The 25,521-nt window shown below is 40.7% G+C and overlaps 1 protein-coding gene across 13 annotated transcripts in view; it reads right to left on the minus strand.

Annotated features, from left to right (window-relative positions):
* Positions 1 to 25,521, minus strand: part of DMD (dystrophin) — a 1,317,358-nt gene that overhangs the window by 1,114,759 nt on the left and 177,078 nt on the right. Inside the window, exon 1 of one of the 13 annotated variants that reach the window (XM_052795062.1) lies at positions 19,941 to 20,241. The exons of the other annotated variants lie outside the window; for them this stretch is intronic. Within the exon in view, the coding sequence (XP_052651022.1) occupies positions 19,941 to 19,971 (31 nt within the window). The 5' untranslated portion in view covers positions 19,972 to 20,241. Of the gene's footprint in view, positions 1 to 19,940; positions 20,242 to 25,521 lie in introns of those variants that run through there. 13 annotated transcript variants of the gene reach the window in all.

Here is a 25,521-nt window from a genome sequence, read left to right on the forward strand (position 1 = left end):
TTTAAGGCAGCTATTGCCATTTGCAATGTATTTCACCAGCCGATAATGGGAACTCTGTAGATTCCAGGGTGCCTGCTTTTTTTTTTGGAGGGGGGCATTGGCCGAAATCTGTTTTCTGGTATATTGCCCACGACAGTGCTTTACCAGGGCTCCTTACTGTCACCGTACTCTAGAGTTGCTCAGATTAGGACTCAGCTACTATGTGAAAGGCTTGAGAGCAGCCACAGAGGAAAACACTGTCACAATTCATAGTAAATGTCCTTGTGGGCTCTGGAATGTTAATGTGCTGCATACTGCAGCAAGGACAGGGCACCCAAATAGTTTCAAACTATTAGAACCAGTTTAAAATTGCCCACTGGTAACTATTTAAAGGTCATTAGTTACTTTTTATATATATAGTGCATGTATTCAGCTAGCAGAAATCTGGTACTACATTGTTGGCCATAAAGGGAAAAGTTGGACAAGTTCTAAAAAGAGATCAAAGCCTGGGCCAGATCCTCAATTAAAGTCAAATGAATTATATCCATGTACATCAGCAGAGGATGTTTTATAGAGTGCAAAACACTTTGTGTCAGAGCAAGAGTTAAGTGACAAACCACCACTGGTGTGACTGCAATTCTAACTGTTCTTGTCCAAAATATTCAAGAACTCGGTTGAACAAAATAATAAAAAACAACCCATGAAGTATTGATTTCATGTGTTGTCTCACTCCCTTCCAAAATTCACCATCCTCTTGCCTTCAGGAAAAATGAAACTGCAAAAATAATAGATAGTGATAGCGATGGATACCCTGCTTCCACCTTTAAAACAAATCTACGTATGCTCACAAGTAACCTCACACACAAGCAGAAAAAAACCCTGTATTTGAGAGTACAGTAATATGCAGCATTTGTGTTTAGCAATTCCTATGGTTTTGGGTAAGATATCTGATGATCTTGAAAAATGATATTTTTTTTCTAAAGCTAAACAAAGGAAAACAGCTAAACAATGCATTTACTAAGGTCACACCTCTGAAGGGTAAATTGTTTCATTTTCCTAACTATGAAAAAAATTCTATGATTCTTCCTGCTTCCATCTTTAATTTGGTAATGCTTTGTGTTTCTATATACACGTGCTGCATAGTAATAAGTTCCTTTTTAAACTAACAGGCTCAAACAGTGGAAAAAAGACTAAACAAACAAAAAAACCCCTTCAGGTTTTAAGTTTGTAAGTGGAAGGAAAGGATAATAGGTTGCCCAGAGCAGTAGGAAACTGAAAATATCTTATCAATTTTACATGGTTGACTTATTGTGATTTACAGGGAGTTTTTTGTCAAATAATCCCACGGTGTACAAAAAAATTCTCTTCTGGTCTGTTTGGTCACAAGTCGAGGAAAAACTTTGAAAAGGACTAAGAACAAAGGAGGATATTGGATGAAGTGGAACTGAGAAAAACTATGAAAACAAGAGTAAAGCAAAAAGGAATAAAACAGGGTTTATACAGTCCATATGGATTAAGACTCACTCATTTGTAATTCTGAAGAACAGAAATTAATGCTGGAAACATTTGCTGAACCGTATTTGTACTTTTTATTGTAAAGGTCAAAGAGGTGTATAACGGTTTTGCGAAGAGAAAAAAGTAACTGTAATAAGGTCTATTACTTACTATACTTGCTCTGTAACACTAAACCAAAGAGCAATGAACTGTACCTTTGGAAACTCTAAGGAATTGCCTTTTATAGCTGAAAGGTCAAAACAGAATTTGGAAGAGCAGCTATTAAGTTACATGGTCTTTATGTATCGTTAACAGTTTGCCCGTGAATTTACAGGAATTTCTATGTTGGATAACAGAGATAGGGCTTGTTCCCTTTCAGTATTTAATCCCTTTTGCATATAATCCTCCCCCCCAACACAGACAGTCTTTCAAGAGTATTTCCTTGCTTTTGTATGTATCTGTACCTATTGAAAATGAACACAAGCCTATTTCATAAGCTCTTCCCCGTTCCTCTCGCAAGGCAGAACCTGGCACAAGTGCAAACATGCAGCAGAGTTGGGTTAGGGCAGCTGGCAAGTATGCGATAGCTGTCCCACCCCGTACGTGTTTTGCGAAAGCACTGTCAGTCCATGCGAAAGCTCTCTGAAGTTGAATGAGACGGCAGGAGGGGTGGCAATAAAGGAGCTGCACTAAGAATGTCATCTATTTAAGCTGCCCACAACACATCGACATTTTGTCGAAGGCACAGCGTCAGGATACCCTTTCACTATGTTGGCTGGGCACGGACTGCTGCACTCCCTTTCTGCCCAGACAGAGGAGCCTGGAGAACAGATATATCCACAAAGAAAGGTTTTTTTACACTTGGACACTGAACTGTTGGGATCTTCAATGTTGCATTCTACAGATTATTGCCTGATGCGTACCCGACAGTAGTTTCTCTGACCTTTTCCTGCTTTTTGCACAAGGGATGTGAATAAAATAAAGACCTCCATACTTCCTACTTAAACCAAAGTGTTATGACAATGTTCTTCTTTGGGTGCTTTAGCCAGCTCAGGGTTAGACAGCAGATACTGTCCCCAGTCAGAGTCACGGGTAGGAACCTCACTCACTATTCCAGCTTTGGATCCTCCCTGGGAAATTCATAATGGTGTAAGATAAGGTTTTTACAAAGCAAATGCCTCACAGCAGTCATTACTTAACCGCCCTAGACCAAGATTAAAATTATTTCTTTTATTGAGGAGAAAACCAAGGCAACTGCTGACATTTTCGTGGCAAACACTGTAACTATCCTTTCTGCCAAAGAGGAATGTTCATCCATCTGGCTCATTAGGAGTCCATGCTCCAGTTAATCCAGGTCAAATCTGTTTTACTTCTGTGCAGTGGAAACTATTTTGAGAAGGCCTGTGCAAGGCCCACAGATTGAGACAAACAGCCATGCAGATCTTTGAGCACAATTACTGTGCAACAAAAAAAAGAGCCTTCTGCCCCATGTACCATTAGATAACATAGACCTAAACGTGTCAAGGCTCATTCTTGATTGCATTATTGGGTACAGAAAGTACTGTTATTTCTATGTATTATTGAGAAGCAGTTCTAATAATTACAGAAGACTACAATCTGGAGCCTTTACGCTGAGAAAATACCCAGATAGCATGGTGTCTCACTGAAATAAAGTTAAACACAAGATAGGATTGGCAGAGTAGTCCCAAGGGAGGGTGGTGTTGAGGAAAAAACCCCACAGGTTGTGGAAAAGAGAATAATCAAATAAAATAAATCATAGTTTCCAAGAATAAATTTTTGGTTCAACTGATAAGTTACAGACTTTCAGTGGTTTTCTCAGAAAATCCATTGACCTATATCTCTATTCTAAATCAGATATGCTTAGGACATTCTTTGTAAAGCAAACATAGAATTACAGAATAATATGGGTTGCAAGGAAGGCCATCGAGTCCAACACTGTGCTCAGAGCAGGTCCCCCTTCAGGGTTAGATCCAAGCAGCTCAGGGCTGTGTCCAACTGGGTTTTGAACACTTCCAAGGGACGAGATTCTACAACCCCTCTGCACAACTTCCTCCGGTGCTTAACTGGTGACACCCATGGTAAAAAAAAAAATGTTACTGGTATCTTGTCAAAATTTTCATTTTGGAAACCTGTTTCATCCTTTCCCTGTACACCCCTGAGAAGAGTCTGACTTAATTTTCTCCATAACTACCTCTTAGGTAGCTGAAGACAGCAATTAGATCCCCTCTTAGCCTTTTCATGTCTAATTAGTTCAGTAGTTTTAACTTTTCATCACTAGGGAGAATACAGTTTTACACTCAGTACAGTTCCTACATTTTTGTAATGATAGGACTTTAGGTCTTTTTCAATTTGTAATTAACTATGGACCTAGCTGTAAGTAAAAAGATGAGAGCATCCTATATTCACATAATTTCTTTCTTATACATACAAACTATATAGATGTCCACAGTATATTATATTATTAAACCTATGCAGAATTACCTAAGTTATCTAAAGATGTCTAAAGCAAACTCAAACATTAGTCAGGGAAACCATGAGTGGCAAAGTTAAGCTTTAGCCACAAAAGCTGAATTATGTAGCATGTTTAAGCAATAATGAGAACAACACATTTGTGACATAATCCTTGAAACCACTCGCCAAATTTTGAACAAAGCATGTCTGCGTTAACAGCAAAAGAGTGAATCCACACTTAGTGAGTGCATCTTTGAATCAGTTGCTGATTGAGCTACACATGACCTCTGTGCAACTCTCCTGCAGGTTCAATGTTCTAAATCAGGGAAATTGTTATTTGTGCAAATATCTTTTGAGTCATTTGTAGGGCAGCTACAAAGAAGGGCAAAAGGGCTTCTAACTTAGATCCAGAATGCTCTATATTATCAATGTATATAATAGAAACATAGATGAATTAGTGAGAGAAAAAAAGGCAAAAGGAATGATAACACATTGATAACTTAGGGCCAAATTGCACAGAACAAGGAGAAAGCAAAAAGGAAGAATTTCTTTGTTGGCTAGAGATGCCTCCAGAAACCATCTCTAAAGACCTGAGGATGAATAGTTCTTCAAGGCATGGCAAGCCCTTGGAAAGGCCAGTAAGCCTCATGCTCTAGCAGAGGTGATGAAAGAGCCAAGAGACAACCTCACTGGGTGATGTTTCAGTGTCTTTCTCATTGTAACTAAGTACCATTATGGAGAAAATAAACTTCTTTTTATACATGTATACCAAGCACACCAATCTTTGAATGGTAAAATTATTAGCCAAGGGTGGACTGGCAAATTGGCACATCTTGTCCCTAAGCAGACTTGTGGGCTCCCAAGATATTAAAGGAACTGCAGTGCAGATTTGTAAGAACCTAACGGGAGGCAAACACTATTAATTTTGAACAGGCAGTGAGGTCACCCACTCTGCAAGCTCCAAGCCAAGAAAGAGAGAAAATCATCACAGATACCATTCACAGTAGGATTTAAGTCAAAGTTGTTATCAAAAGAGATCTTTGAATACAGCATTGCTGCACTCAACTTAGGCATATGAATTAATAAACCAGAGAAGCTGGAGTTAGTCAAGTTTCATGGTAAATGGCCGAGGGAAAAGATTTGTAAGTTTATTAATATTTCATAGTATTGTTACACTAAATGTGGTATACATTAAATATGAAAGCAGTACTGAATTTCCCACTTTCTTTAGGACAATACACTACACAATGTTTTCAATACACCAGGAAATACAAGCATTGTTTTTCCTAATATCATCGAAACACTTTTTTCTCTCAGTTGAGAATGCGAATTATGTTCCCAGGAGAAATTTCTATTTTTCTCTATCACCTGTTTCCTCAGTATCCAAGTAATTAGCAAAAAGGAAGACTGAAAACACAGCAAGAGAAATTGAAGATCCCTAAGGAAAAGAGACAGGAGTTTCTGTCAAGGATCAAGAGGGGATTAAATGCATACAGTCAGTTAGAGGGAACGATTCTGGGAGAAGAGATTTACTAGAAAACAAAATTGCCTCATAGATGAAGGCACTGGAAAGTTTGCAAACCTAATACTGAGGAAAAAGATGAGGAGCAGCCAGACTTTCTCACCCCGTCGCGGGGAGTACTTAGCCTATTTTTCTTGGCTCAAAGAAGTCTCACTGTACAGTGACACTTACGTTCTTTGGAGATAAACAGTAAAGTACTGTAGGTGACAACGGCCATTTTCCCAGATCAAGAGGCAATATTATCGATACCATGGAAATAAAATCCACGGTAACTCCTGTTTGTTGCCTGATGACTAAGGCTCCAGAGAGGATTTTGTTTTGTTTTGTTCTGTTGGAGCGTTAGCTTTCTAAAGTGGTAAGGGAATAAGATCCTTTCAGACAGGGAGAGGGGATTAGTGTATCTTGCTGATGATTCGGGGTCAAGCCTGGCAGTGTAACTGCTGGGAGGGTTCTTAGCAGTAATGAGGAAGCTGTCTGAAAAAAGGAAAAGAGGGATTCAATATCAGTGGCCACAGCAAACCGTGTTACTACTTCAAAAACTTCAAGTTACTGACAATAAAGAAAGAGAGTGAAGAAAGACATTGAGCAGGACATTTGCCAGCGGTGCCCTTATCTGCTGTGAAAGGCAATCAAGCCCGGTCCAACTTGCCCAGCTTTTTGTGCCAAGCTGTTACAGGCCCCAAAATGTCTTTTACTCAAACTATGTACAAACTGAATCTAATTTTTTCTGCTGAGGTGGGAGGACAGGGGCAAAGGGAGAACCGTGACAAATAAATTAGCAAAAGAGGGCCAGAGCCATGCAGCTGACGGAGCGGTTTGGCACGGGCACCGCTACCCAAACAGCGGATAACCGGAGCGGCCCGGGAGGAACTCCTGCAGTCCCGGCCCCGTAAAACTCCGGCATTCCTCTCTTCCCTCCCTCAAGCCTCCAGTGAATACGTCTCTGTTTCAAAAGTACGTGGGCCTGTCAGGCTGCGGCCTCAGCCCAAATCTGAGCAGCAGCTTTTCCTCTGTGGCTTTCAGCCTCCGGCGCAGGAGGTGGACGTGTCCCAGGCCGGTGCAGAGACCTGCAGGCAGCACCTGGAAGAGCACAGGTGCCTCCCAGAGATTCCTCCTCGTTGCTGGTGTCTTCGGAGACCTCTCCTCTGAGCTTCGGTGACAATAAACAAGCTCATACCAAGCCCTGCCTATCCACAAACCAGGCTAAAGTCGAAGATGTGCAATACAGATGTCCCAATTAGGTGCGAAAACTAAATAGAAACTAGGCGTACCACAAGTGAGGTTTAAATTAACTTAGGCTGTGATTAATTAGACCGATCACAATTTATGCATAACCTGTAATTTATGCCATGCTGCATACCACCGATCATGTGGTTTATTCTACACACAGAACAAGATGATTTAGATTATAGGGAAACATAGTGAAGTGACATAGAGCAGACCTGTCGTGGAGGGAAGGGAGGAGAACTGGAAAGGGCTCTGAGTGAGAAACCTGTGTTTGCTTATCCTTGCTATCACACTCACTTTGTGAAAGCTGTAACTCCAGCAGCAAACCTACCTGCCAATCAGTGTGAGAAGGCATGGTGACACAAAGACGCAGATTAGAAGTAAAGACTGTAAAAATACCCCCCCATATCTGCTATTCCTACTCATATTTCTTTAGGGTTTTCTCCACCTTGCACTCTCATGCAAGCTTCTCTCTGGCTGCGTTCTGGCTGATTGCTTCCCTCCCTCTGCCCCACATCCCCGTGTGGCTTTCCATTTCTGCTCTTCCATCAGTTCCTACTGTCTCCAACAGCCCCCCTACTCTTCAGGCATCCACCGTTTACCGTAATATTTGTATCATCAAAACAAATTCTTGTAATTATTTTCTAAATATAGAAACACTTTTCTTTTATTGTAAGCGTGAGAAGATGTGAACGCGTGAATAAATGATCATATAAAGGGGAGGCCTAGGTGCATGTAGTTGCCCCGCTAGTGTTTATACCGCACTGCCAGCTAGCTCCTGTCCTATCAGCAACTTTGCCTCCGTAGGGAAATCTTGTGGCACAAAGGCTCTGTGCACAAGGAAACCTAGGGTACTAACTGCATTAGTCCCAGAAACAAGGGATTCACTGATTTTCTGGTGCAATTCTGACTAGCTTACAGCACTGACATTTTTGTCTGTTAAAAATGATAATGATATTGTTAATAGTTAGGGCCCCATAAGAGAGTTTCTCTGCATGAAGTCAGGCTTGAGTGTTACACTTAATCTGCAGTTACATTTTAAATTGCATTTATATTATAGCTTAATTGAAGTGTGCATACGATTTCCCACAAATAGTACTTTCAGTTGTTATACCATATCAATAATAATTACAATGATTTATACATTCATTCAATTTAGGTTATGTGAGAGTTAGACTACGAATGCATTTGAATTACAGTGGAGTCAACTGTATACTGGCATAAACCAACCTGCTGATATTTTCCTTTTCCCCCTCATATACGCCTTTTTAGAAAGACTGACTCTGATATATGGGTGCAGAGGCTGATATGCATCTTGTTAATGAGTTAATGCTGGATTTATTAAAATACTTTCTTTTTATTCCCTTCCCTATCATGTTATCAAGGACCCTGTGATACGCTTCAGAATAACTAGATCTTTTGACAACTGCTGTAATAGCTAATAACTGTCACTGCTGTCATATAAGGTGCTTGAAGCTTCATAAACTCACATGTAGGACTCCCCTCTTTCTAGCAACATCTTTGATTTTTTCCAGCTATGAGTTCAGCCCTGGCCACAGCAATGACAATTTCTCTCTTTATACAGAAAATACGTTCTTGCTCTCTTCTGCCAACCTAATTTCATTATTCAAGTCCATCGACTAAAAAATAACCAGGCTTTTGTTTACAATAGTTACAAATTCATAATCCTGTCTGGGCCTCAGAATTTTGTACAGCATATTGGCAATTAATATCCAATTAATGCTCGTAGACCCATTGACTGTGTTACACATCTACAAAGCAAACTGTTGACACATTCATTTTTATTTCAAACTGCATGCTGTAGACTATATGGAATAGGGAGTACATTGAAAATTCTCAGCATATTCTGAACTTGGGTACAACAATTCCCCGGGAACATATTCTCACCAAAAAAACTTGAAAATGAAAAAAGCCAGGGATTTTTACCATGTAGAAAATACAGAATTACATCATTATAGACAAAAAATAATCTCTGGTGTTTATTAGGAAGAGGCCTCAGGCAATTGCAGAGGGTTGTGCTGTTTCTGTGTGAGAAAGAAATAGTGGATTTCTAAAAGCAACTTCCCATGAATGGCCACAGCTATGGGTACAGCTGTAGACCAAGAAATAGGCTACAGAGGATGCAAATTAGAATACGAAGGATTACAACAAAATAAAAGACAGAGGATGCAAATTCATATGCTGTAAAGCTGAAATAGAATATAACTTTCAAAGAAGTGGGATTAACTTAAGGAATCCTGGAAGCTGTGACACAGATGGTACATTTTCTTTCTGGCTCAAAAATACTCTCTGTCTTAATGAAAAGCTGTTATATAGAAGCACATCTTATAAATTTCCAAATCAAGAGTCCTCAGGTTTCCAATAGGTTCCCAACTGGGAGTCCTTCCCACTAGAATGGGACTGAATGACTTCTGATTATAAGTCAGCATTTCAAATATCTCACTTCAAATTTCTTATGCTAAATTTCAAAAAATTCCGAGTAAAATAGTGCCAAAGAGACTGACTTTGAGAAGATTGTGTTATCAGGCAGACAGCAGTTAGTTGCACTACAAATTCATATAATTGCAGGATATTCATTTAACAGTTTAAGCAGCAGCTAATTCTTTCTTTGCTGCACTTTAACAAGTGAAAATACAATTAAAAATAGGGCTTATAACTTAGGTGGCACAAACAAATATGGTCTGGAAAAATAATTAACATTTCTTATAACATTTTTTTGTTTGTTGTTACTCTAAAATAATCAGGAAGTATAGTGAAATTATCATCACAACAGAAAATTACAACAAAAATTACCAAAAGACAAGACAGATAAGGAGAAAGACACAACAAACAGAGTTTATCTACACCTAAAGGTTTAAAGTGGCAAAGTTAACCTCATTTCTTCTGTGAGAGAGATACAGTGGATGTACACTGGATAACAGCATTCATTTGGAAGGTGACAAACATTTTAAAGGGCTTAATTTGATTTCTTTTTCTAATTAAAGAGATCAGAACTAAAATCTCAACATGCTTATACCTGTTTAAACTAAAGGTCTTTCAGGCTTTTTATGCATTTTTGCACTCAGAGTAAATTACCAATGAGTCTTCAAAATAATAACCATGTTTTTACAGAACATGGATTAAATAATTTACAATACCACCTAAGACACTTTGCTAACTTCTAATTTTTTAAGCAGCTGTCAAAAAATGTACTGATACTACTGCAGGTTTGGTGTTACGTTTTTAAATTATTTTGAACTTGGGCAGACTTTAAACAAATAATGGACATTCTGCACTAATATTAATTTCATTAGATGGGCTTTACAGTAAAAGGATGTTCAGAGAAGCTAGAGAGTTCAAATGAATATATCCTTACAGTCTAGCTCTAAACTGATTTGCAGCTAGTTTATAATATGGGCACACAGGCAAATATGGACGGGTTTGATGTTTGTGTCGTGCCATGCAAAAAACTGGCATCAACAGAGACAGGAGAGACCCCAAATCTCTCTTTCCGGCCACCTTCCGCACTGGTCAGAAAGGCTGCTGGCAAACAAAAGCACTGAGAGAGCCGGTCGATGTCACTGCAAGGTGACTACCGATTATTTGAGAAAGGTCTTTGTGATTGTGGGAGGTTCCTGAGGACTGGGAAGAAAGCAAATGGCACTCATTTTCAAGAAGGGCAAGGAGGAGTATCTGTATAGCCTGGGAAGGTGATGAAGCAAATCCTCTTAGAGACCTGCAAATCATCCTCGAAACTATTTCCCAACATACAAAGGATAAAAAGGTGACTGGGAGCAGTCAGCATGGGTTTACGAAGAGGAAACGATGCCTGACCAACCTGACAGCCTTTCACGAAGAGGTGACTGGCTCAGTGATTGAGGGGAGAGCAGTGGATGTTGTTTATCCTGACTTTAGGAAGGCTTTCAACACCGTCTCCTGTAACATTCTCATAAACAAACTGTATGGACTAGGTAAGTGGCCAGTGATGCGCATTGAAGACTACCTGAACTGCTAGGCTCAAAGGTTGGGACTAGTTGTACAAAGTGCAGCTGGAGATCTGACAAGAACCTCATACAGGTCAGCAAAGTGAAGTGCAAAGTCCTGCACACGGGGAGGAACCACCCCATGAACCAGTATATGCTGGAGACCTACCAGCTGGAAGCAGCTTTGCAGAAAAGGTCCTGGTGGACACCAAGTTGGGCATGAGCCAGCAGTGTGCTCTTGCAGCAGAGAAGACTAATGGTATCTGCATTAGGCAGAATGTCGCCAGCAGGTCAAGGGAGGTGATCTCTCCTCTCTGCTCAACCCTGGTCAGACAAAGCTGGAGTGCTGGGTCCAGGGCTGAGCTCCCCAATACGGGAGAGACATGGACATACTGGAGCGAATCCATCAAAGTGCCACAAAAATGATTAAGTGATCGGACCACCTTTCAGATGAGGAGAGGTTGAGAGAGCTAGGACTGCTCAGCCTGGAGATGAGAAGGCTCAGGGGGATCTTATCAATAACTATAAATCCTTGATGGGAGGGAGTAGAGAAGGCAGAGCCAGACTCTTTGGTGCCCACTGACAGGACAAAAAACAATGGGCATAAACTGAAATAGAGGCAATTCCATAGGGACGTAAGAAGAAAAAAATTTACTGTGAGGATGGTCAGATGCTGGAACACGCTGTCCAGAGGGGTTGTGGATTCTCCATCCTTGAAGATATTTAAAACCCAAGTCGACATCGCCCTGAGCAACCTGCTCTCGCTGACCCTGCTCTGAGCAGGGAATTAGAGTAGATGAATTCCAGAGGCGCCTTCCATCCTCAGCTGGTCTGTGAGTCTGTGTGATTTCATCAGTTTATAGGCTGAGCAACAGTTTCTGGAAGCACTCCAAGACAGACACAACACCTCTTAGGAACTCATAGTCCATCAAAAGAAACCTCCACAGACTGACTTATTGCACCAGGAAAAAATGAATTTCTTGGTTACTATTTAGGGCTAAGACGTTTTTCACTTTCTAGATAAGAATTTCCCGGATAAGAAGCAAATAATCTTTGTGTCTACGGTAGGCAGATTTAGGGAAAGAACTCCGGCCACATTTGGAACAAGTCCTTGTTTGAACCATGTCCTTCCTTCAGTTAAGGGGAAGATTACTGGTCAAGTAAACTTTGCCTCACGTTTGCCTGCAACATGTCAAGAGCAAAATGAATCAATTCAGCAGTAGCAGCAGCTGGGAGGACTTGGCAAAACGACTGTTAAGTCAGCTTAAGATAATATGCAAAAATTAGCAAGCCTTCTTGGAGGAGGAAAGGGCTTATTTAAAGTAGCTAAAGCAGTACAGCAATGGATGTGCATGACTCAGAGAAAAGTGCAAGTGGCAAAAGGACTAAAGAGAAAATAAGAGAGCTGACAACAGTATCAGTAGAAAGACTTTGGGCTTCACAATTCAGCCGCTATTCCCTAAGAAAAATAGGCTTGTCCCTACAAGATGAAAGGGTGAACGTTCACCGTCATTCAGTTTGTTTCAAAACATAAAATGTTTCCAATTACGGTTTTTAGCTGTAACAGTTGAAAAACACTATTAAGTTAGCAACTGTGCTAAAAATAGCAGTAATTCTGAATTAATTCTGAATAGACATGCCTTGTTTTGAACCAGAAATAGAGATGGACAACATAATCCAATAGATTTCCTCTCCCAAGGCAAAAATGTGCCCCAACTTACATTCTCCAAAGCTTTCTATCAATCAGGTAATCGGGTCAGAAATACCACTTCACTGGGGATATCTTTTACTCCTAATAAAGGAATTTGATACCATTAAGTACAAATTCAACTTATATACTATCTAGAAAGCATCTTGATTTAAGCAACATGTTTTAAATCTACACTAGTATCACTGAGCCATCCTGTATGTAAAGGTGCAGATATGATGGAACCTTAAATAGGGGAAAAAAATCAAATTCAGTTTTGTGATAATTTCTTGCATTTAAAAGCTTTTTTTCCATTAAGTGTTATACATTCTACTGTTAGATAACTTAGCCTGAAATTCACCATCTATTTCACAGTTTTAAGTTTCCCTCCTTGCTCTTGTTAGAGCTTTCAGAACTGATTTATTTAATTATTAGGAAGAACAGAAGGGACAGAATCAACCCTATAACATGCTTGTCCTTTACAGACTACTATAAAAGGAATTGTTCTCATGTTGGCGAGAAAACAAGAATTCCTTTTTGTGAAAAGTTACTTGGCTTCACCTTTGGTTTCCATTCAACATCCGATGCAACTGAAACTTTCTCCTCTGTAAACAGAGAATATAAGCAGAGCAAACACTTTAATCTGGATCATCTGCATTTTTGGAGAGTGAGTAACCATCAGTCGACCAAGTGTTTATAAATGTGGCCTTAGAATTTGGTGTAAAAATATACTGATTTCTATTTTCAGCACTGTTTGCAGGCCTTGGAAGGGTGGGGCAGGGAATAAGCATAAAATATGTACTAAATCACATGATAAGAGAAGGTTGACAGTAAAGTCAAATGAATCAAAGAAATATTGTCATCTTCCTGAAATCTAGTGCAAAATAATAATTCATTTTGGGCTGCTAACAATCGTCACTAAAAGCAACACAAAAAAGACTAAAGCAAGTTTGTTCGAATTAGTAAGGCTGTACACATCACGTCCACAAATCAACCATCAGGCGATCACAGGTTGGTATCTTCTAGGTTTCTTCTTCCCCTTCGTTTTGACAGGCAGTTTTAATGAGCTCTTTTTAAGCTGGGCAGGATTTCTGCCTCCGAGGTAGTCCCACCTGAGTGTCTCTGCAGCAAGGAATGCCTCCGTCCTTCCTGCTCCCCCCCAGCCCCAAACAGACGTCCTCATGTTTTCCTTTCTTATGAGTTGATCAGCTTTGGGATGGGTTAGACAGCCAGGCAGGGCTGGGGAGTTGGCTCATACTTTCTAAGCCCAGGAATGCGACAGGACAGCTTTATGTCTAACAGCATTTTTCCCTGTATTGAAGAAATGGGCACAAATCTTCCCAGTTATTCCCATCTTCAGCATCAGCCATTTATATCAGAATGTGTTGTGGGCTCCTACCTGCTTATTTACAACATCCATCATCCAGGAAATTCACAAGTTGCTCTTTAACACCTCCAATAATGCTTACTATAGAATGTTATTAACCTTTTAGAAAATACAGTGCCTGTGTTAATTTTCCACCACCTCAGCAACAGCTGGGAAGCTCCGAGCTTTGTTCAGAGAGAAATAATTCATGAACAGTCTATTCCAAAGAAAAACTTTGAAATATTGGGGAAAAAAACAAATGAGAGAACAAGGTGAAGGGAACTCTGAAGTATTTGTGTGTGACGAGCAGGAAGAGGTTAAGAGGGAGGAGGACAGATGGACAGAGACCTCAGAGTTCTCCACAAATCTTTTGATATATATGCTATCAGCAGAGTGCTAGTTGGGCCAAAGTAGTAATAGGTCTCACTGCAGAAATGTTTCTTATGAGAAGCTTGTACCTGGTTAGGACCAATAAGGAAATCTTGATTGCTTGCTTTCTTTCCTCTCCCCCTCCTCCCGGCCTCCTTTGGTTTTTCTCCCCCTCTTCTGCCATTGCAGTCCATGACCTTCACAAGAAAACGCTTCTGCTTTGATAACAGGCTGCAAGCCTCCAAGGACCAGCACTGCTTTCTGGGAGAGAAGACTGTTGCCTTGCTCAGAATCCAATCAAAACCTGAACGTATCAAGTGAAAAATAAACCAAGGACATCATTATTCCGTCTCATTGTGATTTGGCTTGCCTTCAAATCTCATACCCTGTATATCTGAAATAGCAGCACGCCTCCATTAGCTGAGCCTTCCAACGCTTTAATCAAAGTATCTTTCAGAATAAAAAGGCAGAAATGTCAAATTCCAATCACCCTTTAAATTCCTTCAGTTCCCTGTGCTACACAAAATTAAAAGCCTTACCCGTGGATAATTTCCCGTAAAAAACAGCATGCAGGCAGGCGCTCAGCCACGCGGGCGGGCGCCAATTTTAGAACATGGCAAGCACGGGTGGGACAAGACAGGGAGGCTCCGCCGTGGGCATTCCACGCTCACAGGCACGCTCCTGCAGTCAGCGTAATTGGTTTTTCATGAGTGATAACAACTTCCACACTTTATAAGAAATATAGATTATCGGGTGTTCAGTGGGACGATGCCACGTACCTAGTCCAGTGCACATTACAAGTAAATTTTTGCTTTTCTTACTTCTAAGTTTACATGAAGAATATCAGATACTGGCTTTGCTGTTTTTGCTGGAACACTTTTGGAGGGCAAGAGACCCACAGCTTTCTCAGACTCTACTGTCAGCCAGAGGAATAAAGTGGTTAAAAGAAACAGGCACGGTTAAAATAAACAGGCACAAAGGGTTTGATTAGCCTGACTTAAAACTCTCTCTCTTGTTCTGTGGTGCTCATAATCCCACTAGGTCCCCAGGGATCTTTCAAAATCTTTTAGCAAAGGTAAGGTAAGCAAAATGCGATATTTTGGGTCCCCATTTAGATCCTGTCTACACACTGAAGAGTTTTAAGGTTTTTTTTTAAAAGGAATTCCCAAACCACTAGGATGCTTCATAGAAAAATACTGTAGAAAAGAAAACCATCATCAGGACTAACATACTTCTCTAATGTTTTCTATGATGAAACTTTCACAACTGTAACTTTTTGATGATTAGAATTGTGCTAATTTGTTTCTGCTGAAGATGATGATCCTTTAAAAATGTTTTAAGTAAGAAATTAGGTGTAAATGTGCCATCTTAACTGTTATCTTGTATGAACATATTCAAAATTACAAGAATGTATGCTTTTGCTCTTCTACATATGTTTGCAATACTTACAAACTATATTTTGCCTTTAGGAATAAAAGAATGTATGAAACTGATAAAAATTTAATCATATAAATACGGATTATTTAAAAAATACAGAATTAGAGAAAGGATCAGAAAACCTCCCAAGTATTATGAGCCTCATGCTCTAAATAATACCCCCAAATTAAAATAGGACTTGCGACCAGAACCAAGAAAGATTATGACTTCCTTAAAATCCAGCCTATCTGTCCTTCAAAACACATCATTAAAAAAGTTCCGACTTGTTGCACATGTGGCAAGTCATCTAGAAGGGAAGTCTCTGTGGTCTTTGCAGCGAGTACTCCGAACCCAAACAAAACAACTCCCTTGCTCCACGTGTTTTTCCAGGAAGATGAAGGAGCGTGTTCCCTGGCGCAGCCCAGCTGGCAAGCCGTTCTGCAAAACCACACTCCGCTAACCATTATTTCTCCTTTCCGTAAAGCTCAGTCTTTGATAAGGCACAATTATTTAAAATTCCCGGTGCTGTTGTGCTTCCCCTGGCAGCGATATGGTATTATCGCAAGTGCATCCTCCTCGACAGGAACATGATGCTATAAAGCACCGCTAAATTTATCGAGGAGTCTTTTCCTAGTGGTTTGCTGTAACACAGTACAATGGTTATCCTCCTAAATGATAATTAAACTTTGGGGTAACATTTAATTGAAAATGTACTGTGAAAATCAACAAGCCAGCCTTTCCAAATCAAGGCTGCTTCGTTCACAATCCCGTTCAATATGATTTTGTCTAACAGTAATCCATGACAAAAATATATGAGCTTAATCTTGTTCCCTCTGGCGATCATTTAAAAATGCTTAACCCCTTGGACAATTCTGAGGCTCAAATAATTTCACAGTATTAGTCAAAGGTTAACCTTTTTCTACAAATATTGTCCCTTTTCAGTTATAAATAACTCTATCTGCTCAGTAACTATATTCTATTAGTAACGTAACTGAATCTTTTCCTTTGGAAAAAAAAAAAATTAAAAGTGAGGGAGTTAATTTTCACAGGATCACCACTTTCATATGTAAAACCCTGCCAGACTACTGTTCCTTGAATGCGGTCCCCTGCTCAGCAGCCATCCTGGAAAGAGCCACAACCAGCTGCGATGCCCACGGGTAGCCTGGGGACCAGGGATGAGGGAGCGCACACTAGGTAGGAGCAGACAGGACAAAGCACCCTATTGCACCAGCTGGGGAGTGACTTTACGAGCAGTTCTTTCCTCCCATCCAAGATCCAAAGAAATTTGCTGCCATCCTCCTCCTATCTCACTGAGTTGTCTTGGGCCACAGCAAATCATGTGGCCCAAGAGAAGCAGCTTTGTAACGCTCTCCCCGAGTTGAGTGTGCATCACCAGGCTCATTTCGGAGGAGTTTCAGCATGACCCCGATGTCCCACGCACCCACTCAGAGTTTGTGCCCATCAGCCGAACCCAGAGCGTATCTCGGAGTTCAGCTTCCTCCCAAGGGATGCGGGGCGAGTTCTCTGAGATGTGCGCTGATACACGGTGATAAGCAGGGACATCTGGGAATTCGCTTCAGAAATGCACTTCTGACCTGAGCTAAAGCACTAACCTCAATGGACCCCTGCTCAGTAAACCCATGATAACCGGTAAGAGTCCCCTTGTGGCCACCAAATTTCAGGCAGGATTAGTTTCTTTTCTGCACTGGCTCTGGTTTGATGATTAATTCTATTTTTAGTCGCTACTTTGTGCAAATCCAAGCAGAGAAAGAGGATGCCTGTGTGCAACTGCAAGCAGAATTTGGTTCCGTGTCAGACTGAGGACGCAGAAAGAGGATTATATCTGCTAGGAGAAGAAATACAGCATATGATACTGAATCCCCTAGGGAGGGTGGCTTCTGAGATAAAGTTCACAGTAATCTCATCTTAATTAAAACAAAATGAAATTTATGATATCTCATTTCCCCGCCATTTTATTATTTAGGTGTCATTGTCAAAGACTCTGCAGGAATCTAGGAAGAGACAGTCGCTGCCCCAAGGAGTTTCCAGTCTAACTCAGGCAGAAGTAAACACTGAATAGCTCAGCAAAGAAAGTAAAGCCCTCGGCGATGAATAAATACCTTTACGTTTTCACAAAGGTCATTCTCAGCAGAAGTGAGAGAAAGCAGGGAATGGAGAACCCGCCTTTACTGCTGTGGCACAGGAGAGAGCAGAAGAGAAAAGGGAAGAAGTGAATGCAGAGGTGGATGGAGGGTTGGAGAGGGGACTTTTCAGAAAGGAAAAAGGATGGATTTAAAAAGCAATGCAGAGGTGTAAGCGACTGCTGTCACCTCTAAGAGCAAAAAGTTTTCATCCGATATAGAGAAAGAAGCAAAGCAAGCACAGGCAACAAGTAGGAGAAGTGACATGTCCTGAATGAAGGCTGGGGATAAATTTAAGAGCATTATTTTGGACACACTTTGTCACAAAGTGCAGATACGGTTTTTCCTTTTTTATTGAAATACAACTATAAAAAACCTTAACAATATTATACAAAATTATATTGAGAAAAATGCCATGCCCTTTGAAAGAGTGAGGATACAGGTGAGGAAATCAATTCAGCTAAATAATTCCGAAGAAGCGCTAGGACAGCTCCCTTTCATTTTAGATATGAACATAGTTACGTGACATAATTTAGCAAGCAATTTAATGGCTCTTGTCATGAATGCTATTCTTCTGCTAGATGCAACTCTGGTTTTCTATTCATATTTTTCAAAAGCTCTAATGCAGCTATTTTTTTTTCTTTCTTTCACCTACTACATCTTCAGAGTGCAATTATAACTTTTGAGCTAAGCAGCAAAGATCTTTCCCCCTTCCTTAGGAAGCACCTGCCCGGCTTCCCTTGCAGCACCATCTCCTCGTCAAGGCTGAGGACAAGCAGTCTGAACTGATATTGTGACTCCCTTGGAAAGGGAGTATATAGAAAAATGAAGACAACAAATCCTCCTTATTCCTCTCTAAGGAGGACTAGTGGAAAAGGTTGGGCACTACGTGGCTTGCTCTAGAGCTTGCCATCTTCCTCTTGCCAACCAGGAGTAAAAGCCCTTAAGAGAAAGCCACAACATTGCTTCTTCCCAACCCCACCCCCAATATTTTCGGAACTGAAGCAATCTGCCTTCTAATTATTTAATACGTGTAATCATTATTCTACCCCTTCCTGAACTGTCAGACTGTGTCCAGTAAGTAAAGGGTCCTATCGCTGCAGAACCTCTCCTTGTGGTACAAAACCCTCTGGAAAATCCATAGCTGATTTAAGTCTTATTTACTGCACAAAAAAACACAATTTGAGTTCATCTTGAAAAAAATGGAAAGCAAACTGTGGCATAAGACACCACCTGCACCCTGAAATTTTCCGTTTTAAGCTTCCTTCCTCTCAAACATAAAAAAAATCTAACATTATTTTCAGGAAGCTTCATCAGAAGTTAGTGACCATAGAGTCCATTATATGTTATGGGGGAAAATGACAGTGTGTATGTATTCCCCTGGCTTTTATGATCAGAAAAACAGAAATTCTATCATTATAAAGACACAGGACTAAGCTGAAAGTGGAAGAGCCAAAACAGATTATAAAACAGGAAGCAGGGACGATAGATAAAAGTCTGGACAATACTGACACTTTTTTTTTTCCCCAGCACAATCTGTTTTGGGAGCTTGGGTAGGGGAAGAAGAAGAAAGATCATCTGGGAGCATGGTAGATGGATTTTAAAACTTGTCATTCTTTCATTCTTGGCTCTCTTCAGTCTCCTATTGTTGGCATCCTCCGTTTTTCTTCTTATTGCACAGAAAGGATAGCTTTAAACTAACAAACAAATGCAAGTCTGGAAAACATGCCTGTTCTTTTCTGGGAAGCACATGGGAGAGCTCAGCTGCTGCTCACTTTGAGCAAAACTGACACCCCCTCATTCGGTTGTTACCAGACAGTTCAGTGGCCAGAGAAGAAGAGCTCTCTTACTCCGTAAGTTAATATTAGGCAGTGAAACTGTGTATGCCATTAAAGTTCAAAGAAACTGATTAATCCTTTGATGTGTTGCCAGATTATTAGAATAATGACTCTATTTTTTTCAAATGTATTGGTCTGTCTTCTCGATTCTTTCTTTTTTAACCCCATGCTTTAACAAGTGGTGAACCTCAGGAGGAAAGGGATTATTTTTATTCAAAAGAGAGCAGGGTGCTGTTTCTGGAGCACTTCTTTTATATATAATGTACAGGATATTACCCCCCTAAAAGAGACAAAAAAATTCTCTTTATTTCCCCCCCCGGTGCTCTCCTTCTTTAGACTTGGAAAGTAAACATTTAAAAATGCATGCTGTTAGTGGGCTGCGTAGCACTATACTGCTCTGTCAAAGTGAATATTGTGATAAATTATGTCAGTCTGTTCATACTTACAATCATCTTCCACTTCCTCATACCAAAGCATGTGAGCAGACACGAAATCTCTCCACAAAAAACAGGAAAAAGAAAACAACAGCACAATACTTCTTGGCAAAGTATATTCCAACTTTGCTGCTCCAGTAGCTTTTGCTGAATTAGGCTCGTCCCTGCATTACGACAGATGTGTCCCCGCACAGAGCTCTGCAGAGGAGAGCGTGGAAAGCACCCCGGTGGGACGCAGCTCCGGGCTAGCTGCCGGCAGGGTCCGCGTCCCGGGCAGGGAGAGGCAGGGATCCTCACTTCCACCCAGCCGGCATGGTAACTAATGCCAGTGCTCTTTGGAGGCCCCTAAATGTTTCAAATTCCAGGACCTGCGCAGAAGCAATGCTCTGTGCTTCCCTCAAAACAAAGTTGATTTCCCATAATAGGACAGCCCATGCACTCGACATATAAGGCTCTGCTTCCAGGGTGGCATGTGCAATGGATTTAAATTATGTGTTACGGCCTCCCCAGGAACGTTTAGCGCTACAGAGCGGGGTGAGGATGTTTACTGCTCCCTTTGTGCAGTTCCCCCGGGAGCCCTATGAAATAGATTTGCCCCCTCGCCAGCAAACGACCCCCAGCCCATATCCAGCCAGGATCCTCCCTTTTTGGGAGAGGAGCGCTAACCTTCCTGTATTCAGCCATTCTCTCCCAGATGAGACTTTGGGGATTGCAACCTCTCTCCCAAGCAGGGGAAAAAATAAACAAACCCCAAAATAGTGCTGTCGCCAAACGAAGTGTGTAAATACTAACAGAGGTTGTGATAAGTCAGGAGCTGCTTTAAAAAAAAAAAAAAAAAAAAAAAAAGCTATTGACTTACAACTGACCTTTCCACTCCCAACAAAACCACGCGGTACTGCTGCTATACACAGCCCAGAACCACCCCGCAGAAGAAGCAGAAGCAGGACTGTACGCAAGCTGTCTGTCACTGCCTCTTCCTAACGGGGGGAACATCCCTTCACTCCCAAATCCCAAAAGCTGCTGGTCCCAAACAGGTGGGACCTGTGCTCACACTCTTCCCCTGCGTTCAATCCCAGGCCCCCTAAGTTTATACGGGAAGGAAAAGCAGGCATCCACACAATACTTGAGAATGGGACTGTGGCGTCCTCCACCCAAACCCAGATTTTGATAAGGCTGCTTGCTACAGTATATACTTCATACAGCATGTATGGCCTTCAGAGATAGGCCATAAAGAATCGTGTTATTAATTCATGGCTTCATTTGAAAAGTCATTTGAAAAAACACTCTTAAGCTGTTAATTACTTTATATTTTGAAAGTTATCCCTAAAAAACTGAAAAATGATATTTTTCAGTTTTAAGAGTTAGTGTCTAGTCATGGTGACTACAAGTTAGAAGAAAATTCCTGGATTATACAGTAAAATAAACACAAAAATGAAGTGCATAATATACCCTTACAGCCACTGGCATTTTCTACACCGATAGTCAAATTAATACACTGGAGAACCTGGATGTACAGCACACGCCAACAGACTCCTAAGGATTAATTTGCAGCCCACAGGAACTGCAAGTCATGAACTGATGTAGAAAATAATCTGAAGCAGAGCAGAGCATGCTGTGACAGCAGCAGCATTTTGATTATTTGAGGGAAAAGGAGACCGAGCAAACTCAGGAAAGGAACTGCTTATTGTGCAAAAGTTCTGTTTTAAAATAACTGAGGTCACCCTTGACAGCACGTGCTGTCAGTAACTGAGGCCCATTAATGTACTTATGGACTACAGGTGAAAGTTGTCTTGAAGGTAGGTGTCTAATGCTTGAACTGTGATCCTCCTGGCTCCTATTCGTTTCAAGGTGACAAACTTTTTCTTCAAAACTTTCCAGGTGCCTAAATCTCTGTTTCTGAATATGACTAGAGGGCTTTCATCTCAACAGAGCTCTGCTTTCCACCTAGCTCCAGTCATAACCCACAAAATTCATGTGGATTACTCATCCTCTCTGACGCTGTCTTTGAGACCATCAGAGAATACTCAGATCAGGCTCTGCAAGAAATGCAGTGCTACTCAATACTTTCTTCTAAAATATGGCTCAAAGAAGTGTCTAGTGGTAATATTTACAATAGCTTACAAATTAAACAATCCTTCAGATGCAGAAAATCCAGATTTGCTTCCCCTCTTCTTGCTGGGGGAGTTCAAAACTTCTGTGTCTCAAGAGAGCCCCCGCTCCAATCACAGCAGTGCAGAAACCTTCAGCCTAGAAACATTTTCCCTTCCTCCTATTGACACTCCTCCAGTCAATGAGAAAAGAGTCAAGGTTTTTTGGGCCATAGAGAGAAATAACAAGAGTATTCAAATCTACTGGGTTTTTTTGGTTGGTTTGGGATTCATAGGGGGTTGGTTTGTTTGTTTTTAGGTTTGGTGGGATGTAAAGAAAATTGAGAGGCTCTTAAAAATTAAATACTATTTTCAGCAGCTTTGAATGCTGTAATTGGTTAACACTGAGAAACATCACCTCTACTGAAAAGAGGTTTTATATGCATCTGTCAGTCCCTACTGGCCAGCATGGTGTACACTTATATTGCATGTATAACCTGGAACAGGTTTATCATTTTAACACACCAGGTTTGCTTGCTTATAGCTTTTTTTTTTGTCTGAACCAGCACTAAAAGTTCTGGCTCTCTTCAACAACAGAGAGCAAGTCACAGCCTCACCATAGATCTATGTGAAGTAATCAAGGTACACTGAATAAATGCTGGTAGTCAGAGGGCACCTGCCTCACTCTTCCTTCTAGATGCCGCAAGCAGTAGGCTCCGACCTGCTCGGTGCTCTGAGACTACAGGGCTTGTGCTACAAGAGGGGAAAGGAGCAAGCTTCAAAGTCACAGAATGTAGAAGTTGGCAAATGTAGAAAAATTGGAATGATAAAAATGTATATTTTTTTTAAAATGATTGCTGGCAGCTCTCATTTAATGTTGCCTTCCTCGTTCACAATCAGTAATGGGTGATATGAAAGAAAATTGTCGTCTTCACAGTAATGGTTAGGGTGATTTTCAGCCACACATTAACAAACACTTTATACAGAGGCTGTTTATTTTCCAGCTTGAGAAGTCCTTTCAAAACCCAAATACTGATAAAGTTGAAAATATCTCCTTTCTAATGGCATGAGCGTGACAGTAATGCAGAGTTGGAGAAAATGCCGAAGAGGCCAGTAGCAATTTGAAAACAAGGCCCAACAATAAACTGCCTGTTCAGGGACCATTTAGGAGATTGGGTTCAGCATACGTCAGCATGACCTTAGAAAGCAAATGGATTTCAACGTCCAAATTTGGCAGCCAATTTTATTGTCTCAGCAAGCTAAACCAGAGGGAGGTTAGGACTTGAAGATAATGGTCAAACCTTAGACTGGACATGGGAGCCAAGTTCTCAGGTCTCTAACTCTTCCTATCCTGTACCATATTAAAGGGCTACATTGAAATTCAGTTCTCTGTCGGGGGGGGGGAAAAAGAAGACACAATTGGAAAATTATGGTTTTGACATAGAAAAGAAATATTACAGTAGCCCAAATAATTTATATGGGAGGAGAGGTCCCCAATTCAACATAAATAAATCAAATGAGAACTTCATGTTAACAACCTCCACAGAGTAACAAATCTTCCATCTCACTATAATTTACTATGATACAAGCACCAAACAAACCCCCAACAAAAGAAAGCACACTATATTGCCATTTATATCATCTAACACAGACAGCATCTCCTTTCCTGTTAACAGATAAAACAAGAAAATAACAAATAGGTAGCATGCCGCGCAGAACTGATTCACAAACCTCTTATGACTTTTTAAACATCCCAGTGGCACACGTTGTTTGCCAATACAACTCAACATCAGGCAGAGCGCTTACAGCATAAACCTAAGACAGATGATATTTCGATTATAATTTCAGAAAACATTTCAACCTTTATTCCACCCTGTTTTTAACTCCCTGCCAAATGCTGACCTAAAAAAAAATAAAGGCAATCCAAGCCTGTCACTCAGTTCAGCCATTAGGCTCATAACAAGATGTCTCTGTGCTCTTGCCAGTATTTGCAAATCTATCACATCTATCTGTGTGGGAAGAAGTGCTGAGCTCTAGGGACTGTGTGACTGATGTGAAGGGAGAACTAGGGTGGGAATCTTCTAAGCACTAAAGCGCAGCGTGGGGTTTTGCCCTGGTGGTATATTGGCTTGGAGTCTTTTTATTATTCACTTCCTGTTATGGGAAAAAAACCCACAACCAAACCACTCGCATGTCAGCAACAGAGAAAAAACAAATCTTCGACAGCTTTATCACAACAGAAGTAAACAGATAGCTTCCGATTTTCCTGGGAAATCAGCAAGCAAAAAAAAAAAAAAAAAAAAAAAAAGAAAATCTTTCCAATGTGAGCTACTAAAGAACTTTCATTTCTTAGCCTATTTTTACTTCAAAAAGGAATACATTGTAGAGGTTTTTAGTGCAGGTTGCAAGGGTTGTTTTTTTTCTCTGTCTGCTTATTTGATCTCCAGACCAGAAAGTAAAAGACAAAAAAAAAAAAAAAAAATCACTTGCGCTAAATTCTGAAGGAAGTAGTAGATTTTGTCTTCCAGAGTGGAAGATATAAATACAAGTTTGTAGTCAGAAAATTAGTCAATATAACGATTAAGGCAAAGCCCTCTCATATGCAAGGGGCTGTTAAAAAACCATCTAGTTTCCATTCGGTGCATTTCTATATCATGAAACACTTCTGTTTGAAAATATGCTCTAGCATATGAACCAGGATATTAGTTCACTACTGTGTTTGTGCTCTCCCCAAGCAAGCTATCATCTCCTTTGTGCCATAGTTGCTGTGGAATAGGGGTTACTCTTTTTTGGAGAGCATCTAGCACAAAGTAGGGCTGGGCTCACTTCTTACTAGTTCAACATAACAAGTAACACTAAGAAAACAGGCAGTAATCACTATCCCTTTTGGAAAGCTTCAGCTAAAGAAAAACCAGTCCTTTCTACCTAGGGGAACCCTCACTGGGGTGAGGTCCCAAGCAGACTTAGCAGGGCTGTATTTGCTGCCTCCATTTCCCATATGCGTCATGTTCATGCTCTGCAGATCTTTATTCTCAAGCCCTGTCAATTCTCCAACTTTCAGAAACTTTCCCCTCACCAGAAATGAAATCAAGCTTAACTGGAGTCAGTTGGACCAGACTACTCAGAAGATATACTGAGCCATCAAAAGGAAAGTGTAAGAAAGGATAGCAAATTATATAAGAACTAATATTAAGAGTACAAAGAAGAGAAGAGGAAGAAGATTTTAATTACTGATATATACATGGTAGGAGTCCAAGTAATAAAGAGGAATTAGAATTACTCATTTATGCCTTTAAAATATCTGGTCTTAATCTCTCCAGAGAGGCTCAGATGGCCAGAAGGGAGAACATCTTATTAACTAATATTCTTTTCTCTAGATTTAGGCGTGTAACTCAGTCCAATCACCATACGCATCCCACGTATCCTAGAGAGAGGATCCTCCTCCGGAGAGTGTCTGAGTATCTAAAACAAGCTCCTGCCCCAAACTGCCCTCGGGACTGGGGGGA

Source organism: Harpia harpyja, chromosome 8 (genome assembly GCF_026419915.1).
Source record: "Harpia harpyja isolate bHarHar1 chromosome 8, bHarHar1 primary haplotype, whole genome shotgun sequence".
Classification (NCBI taxonomy): Eukaryota; Metazoa; Chordata; class Aves; order Accipitriformes; family Accipitridae; genus Harpia; species Harpia harpyja.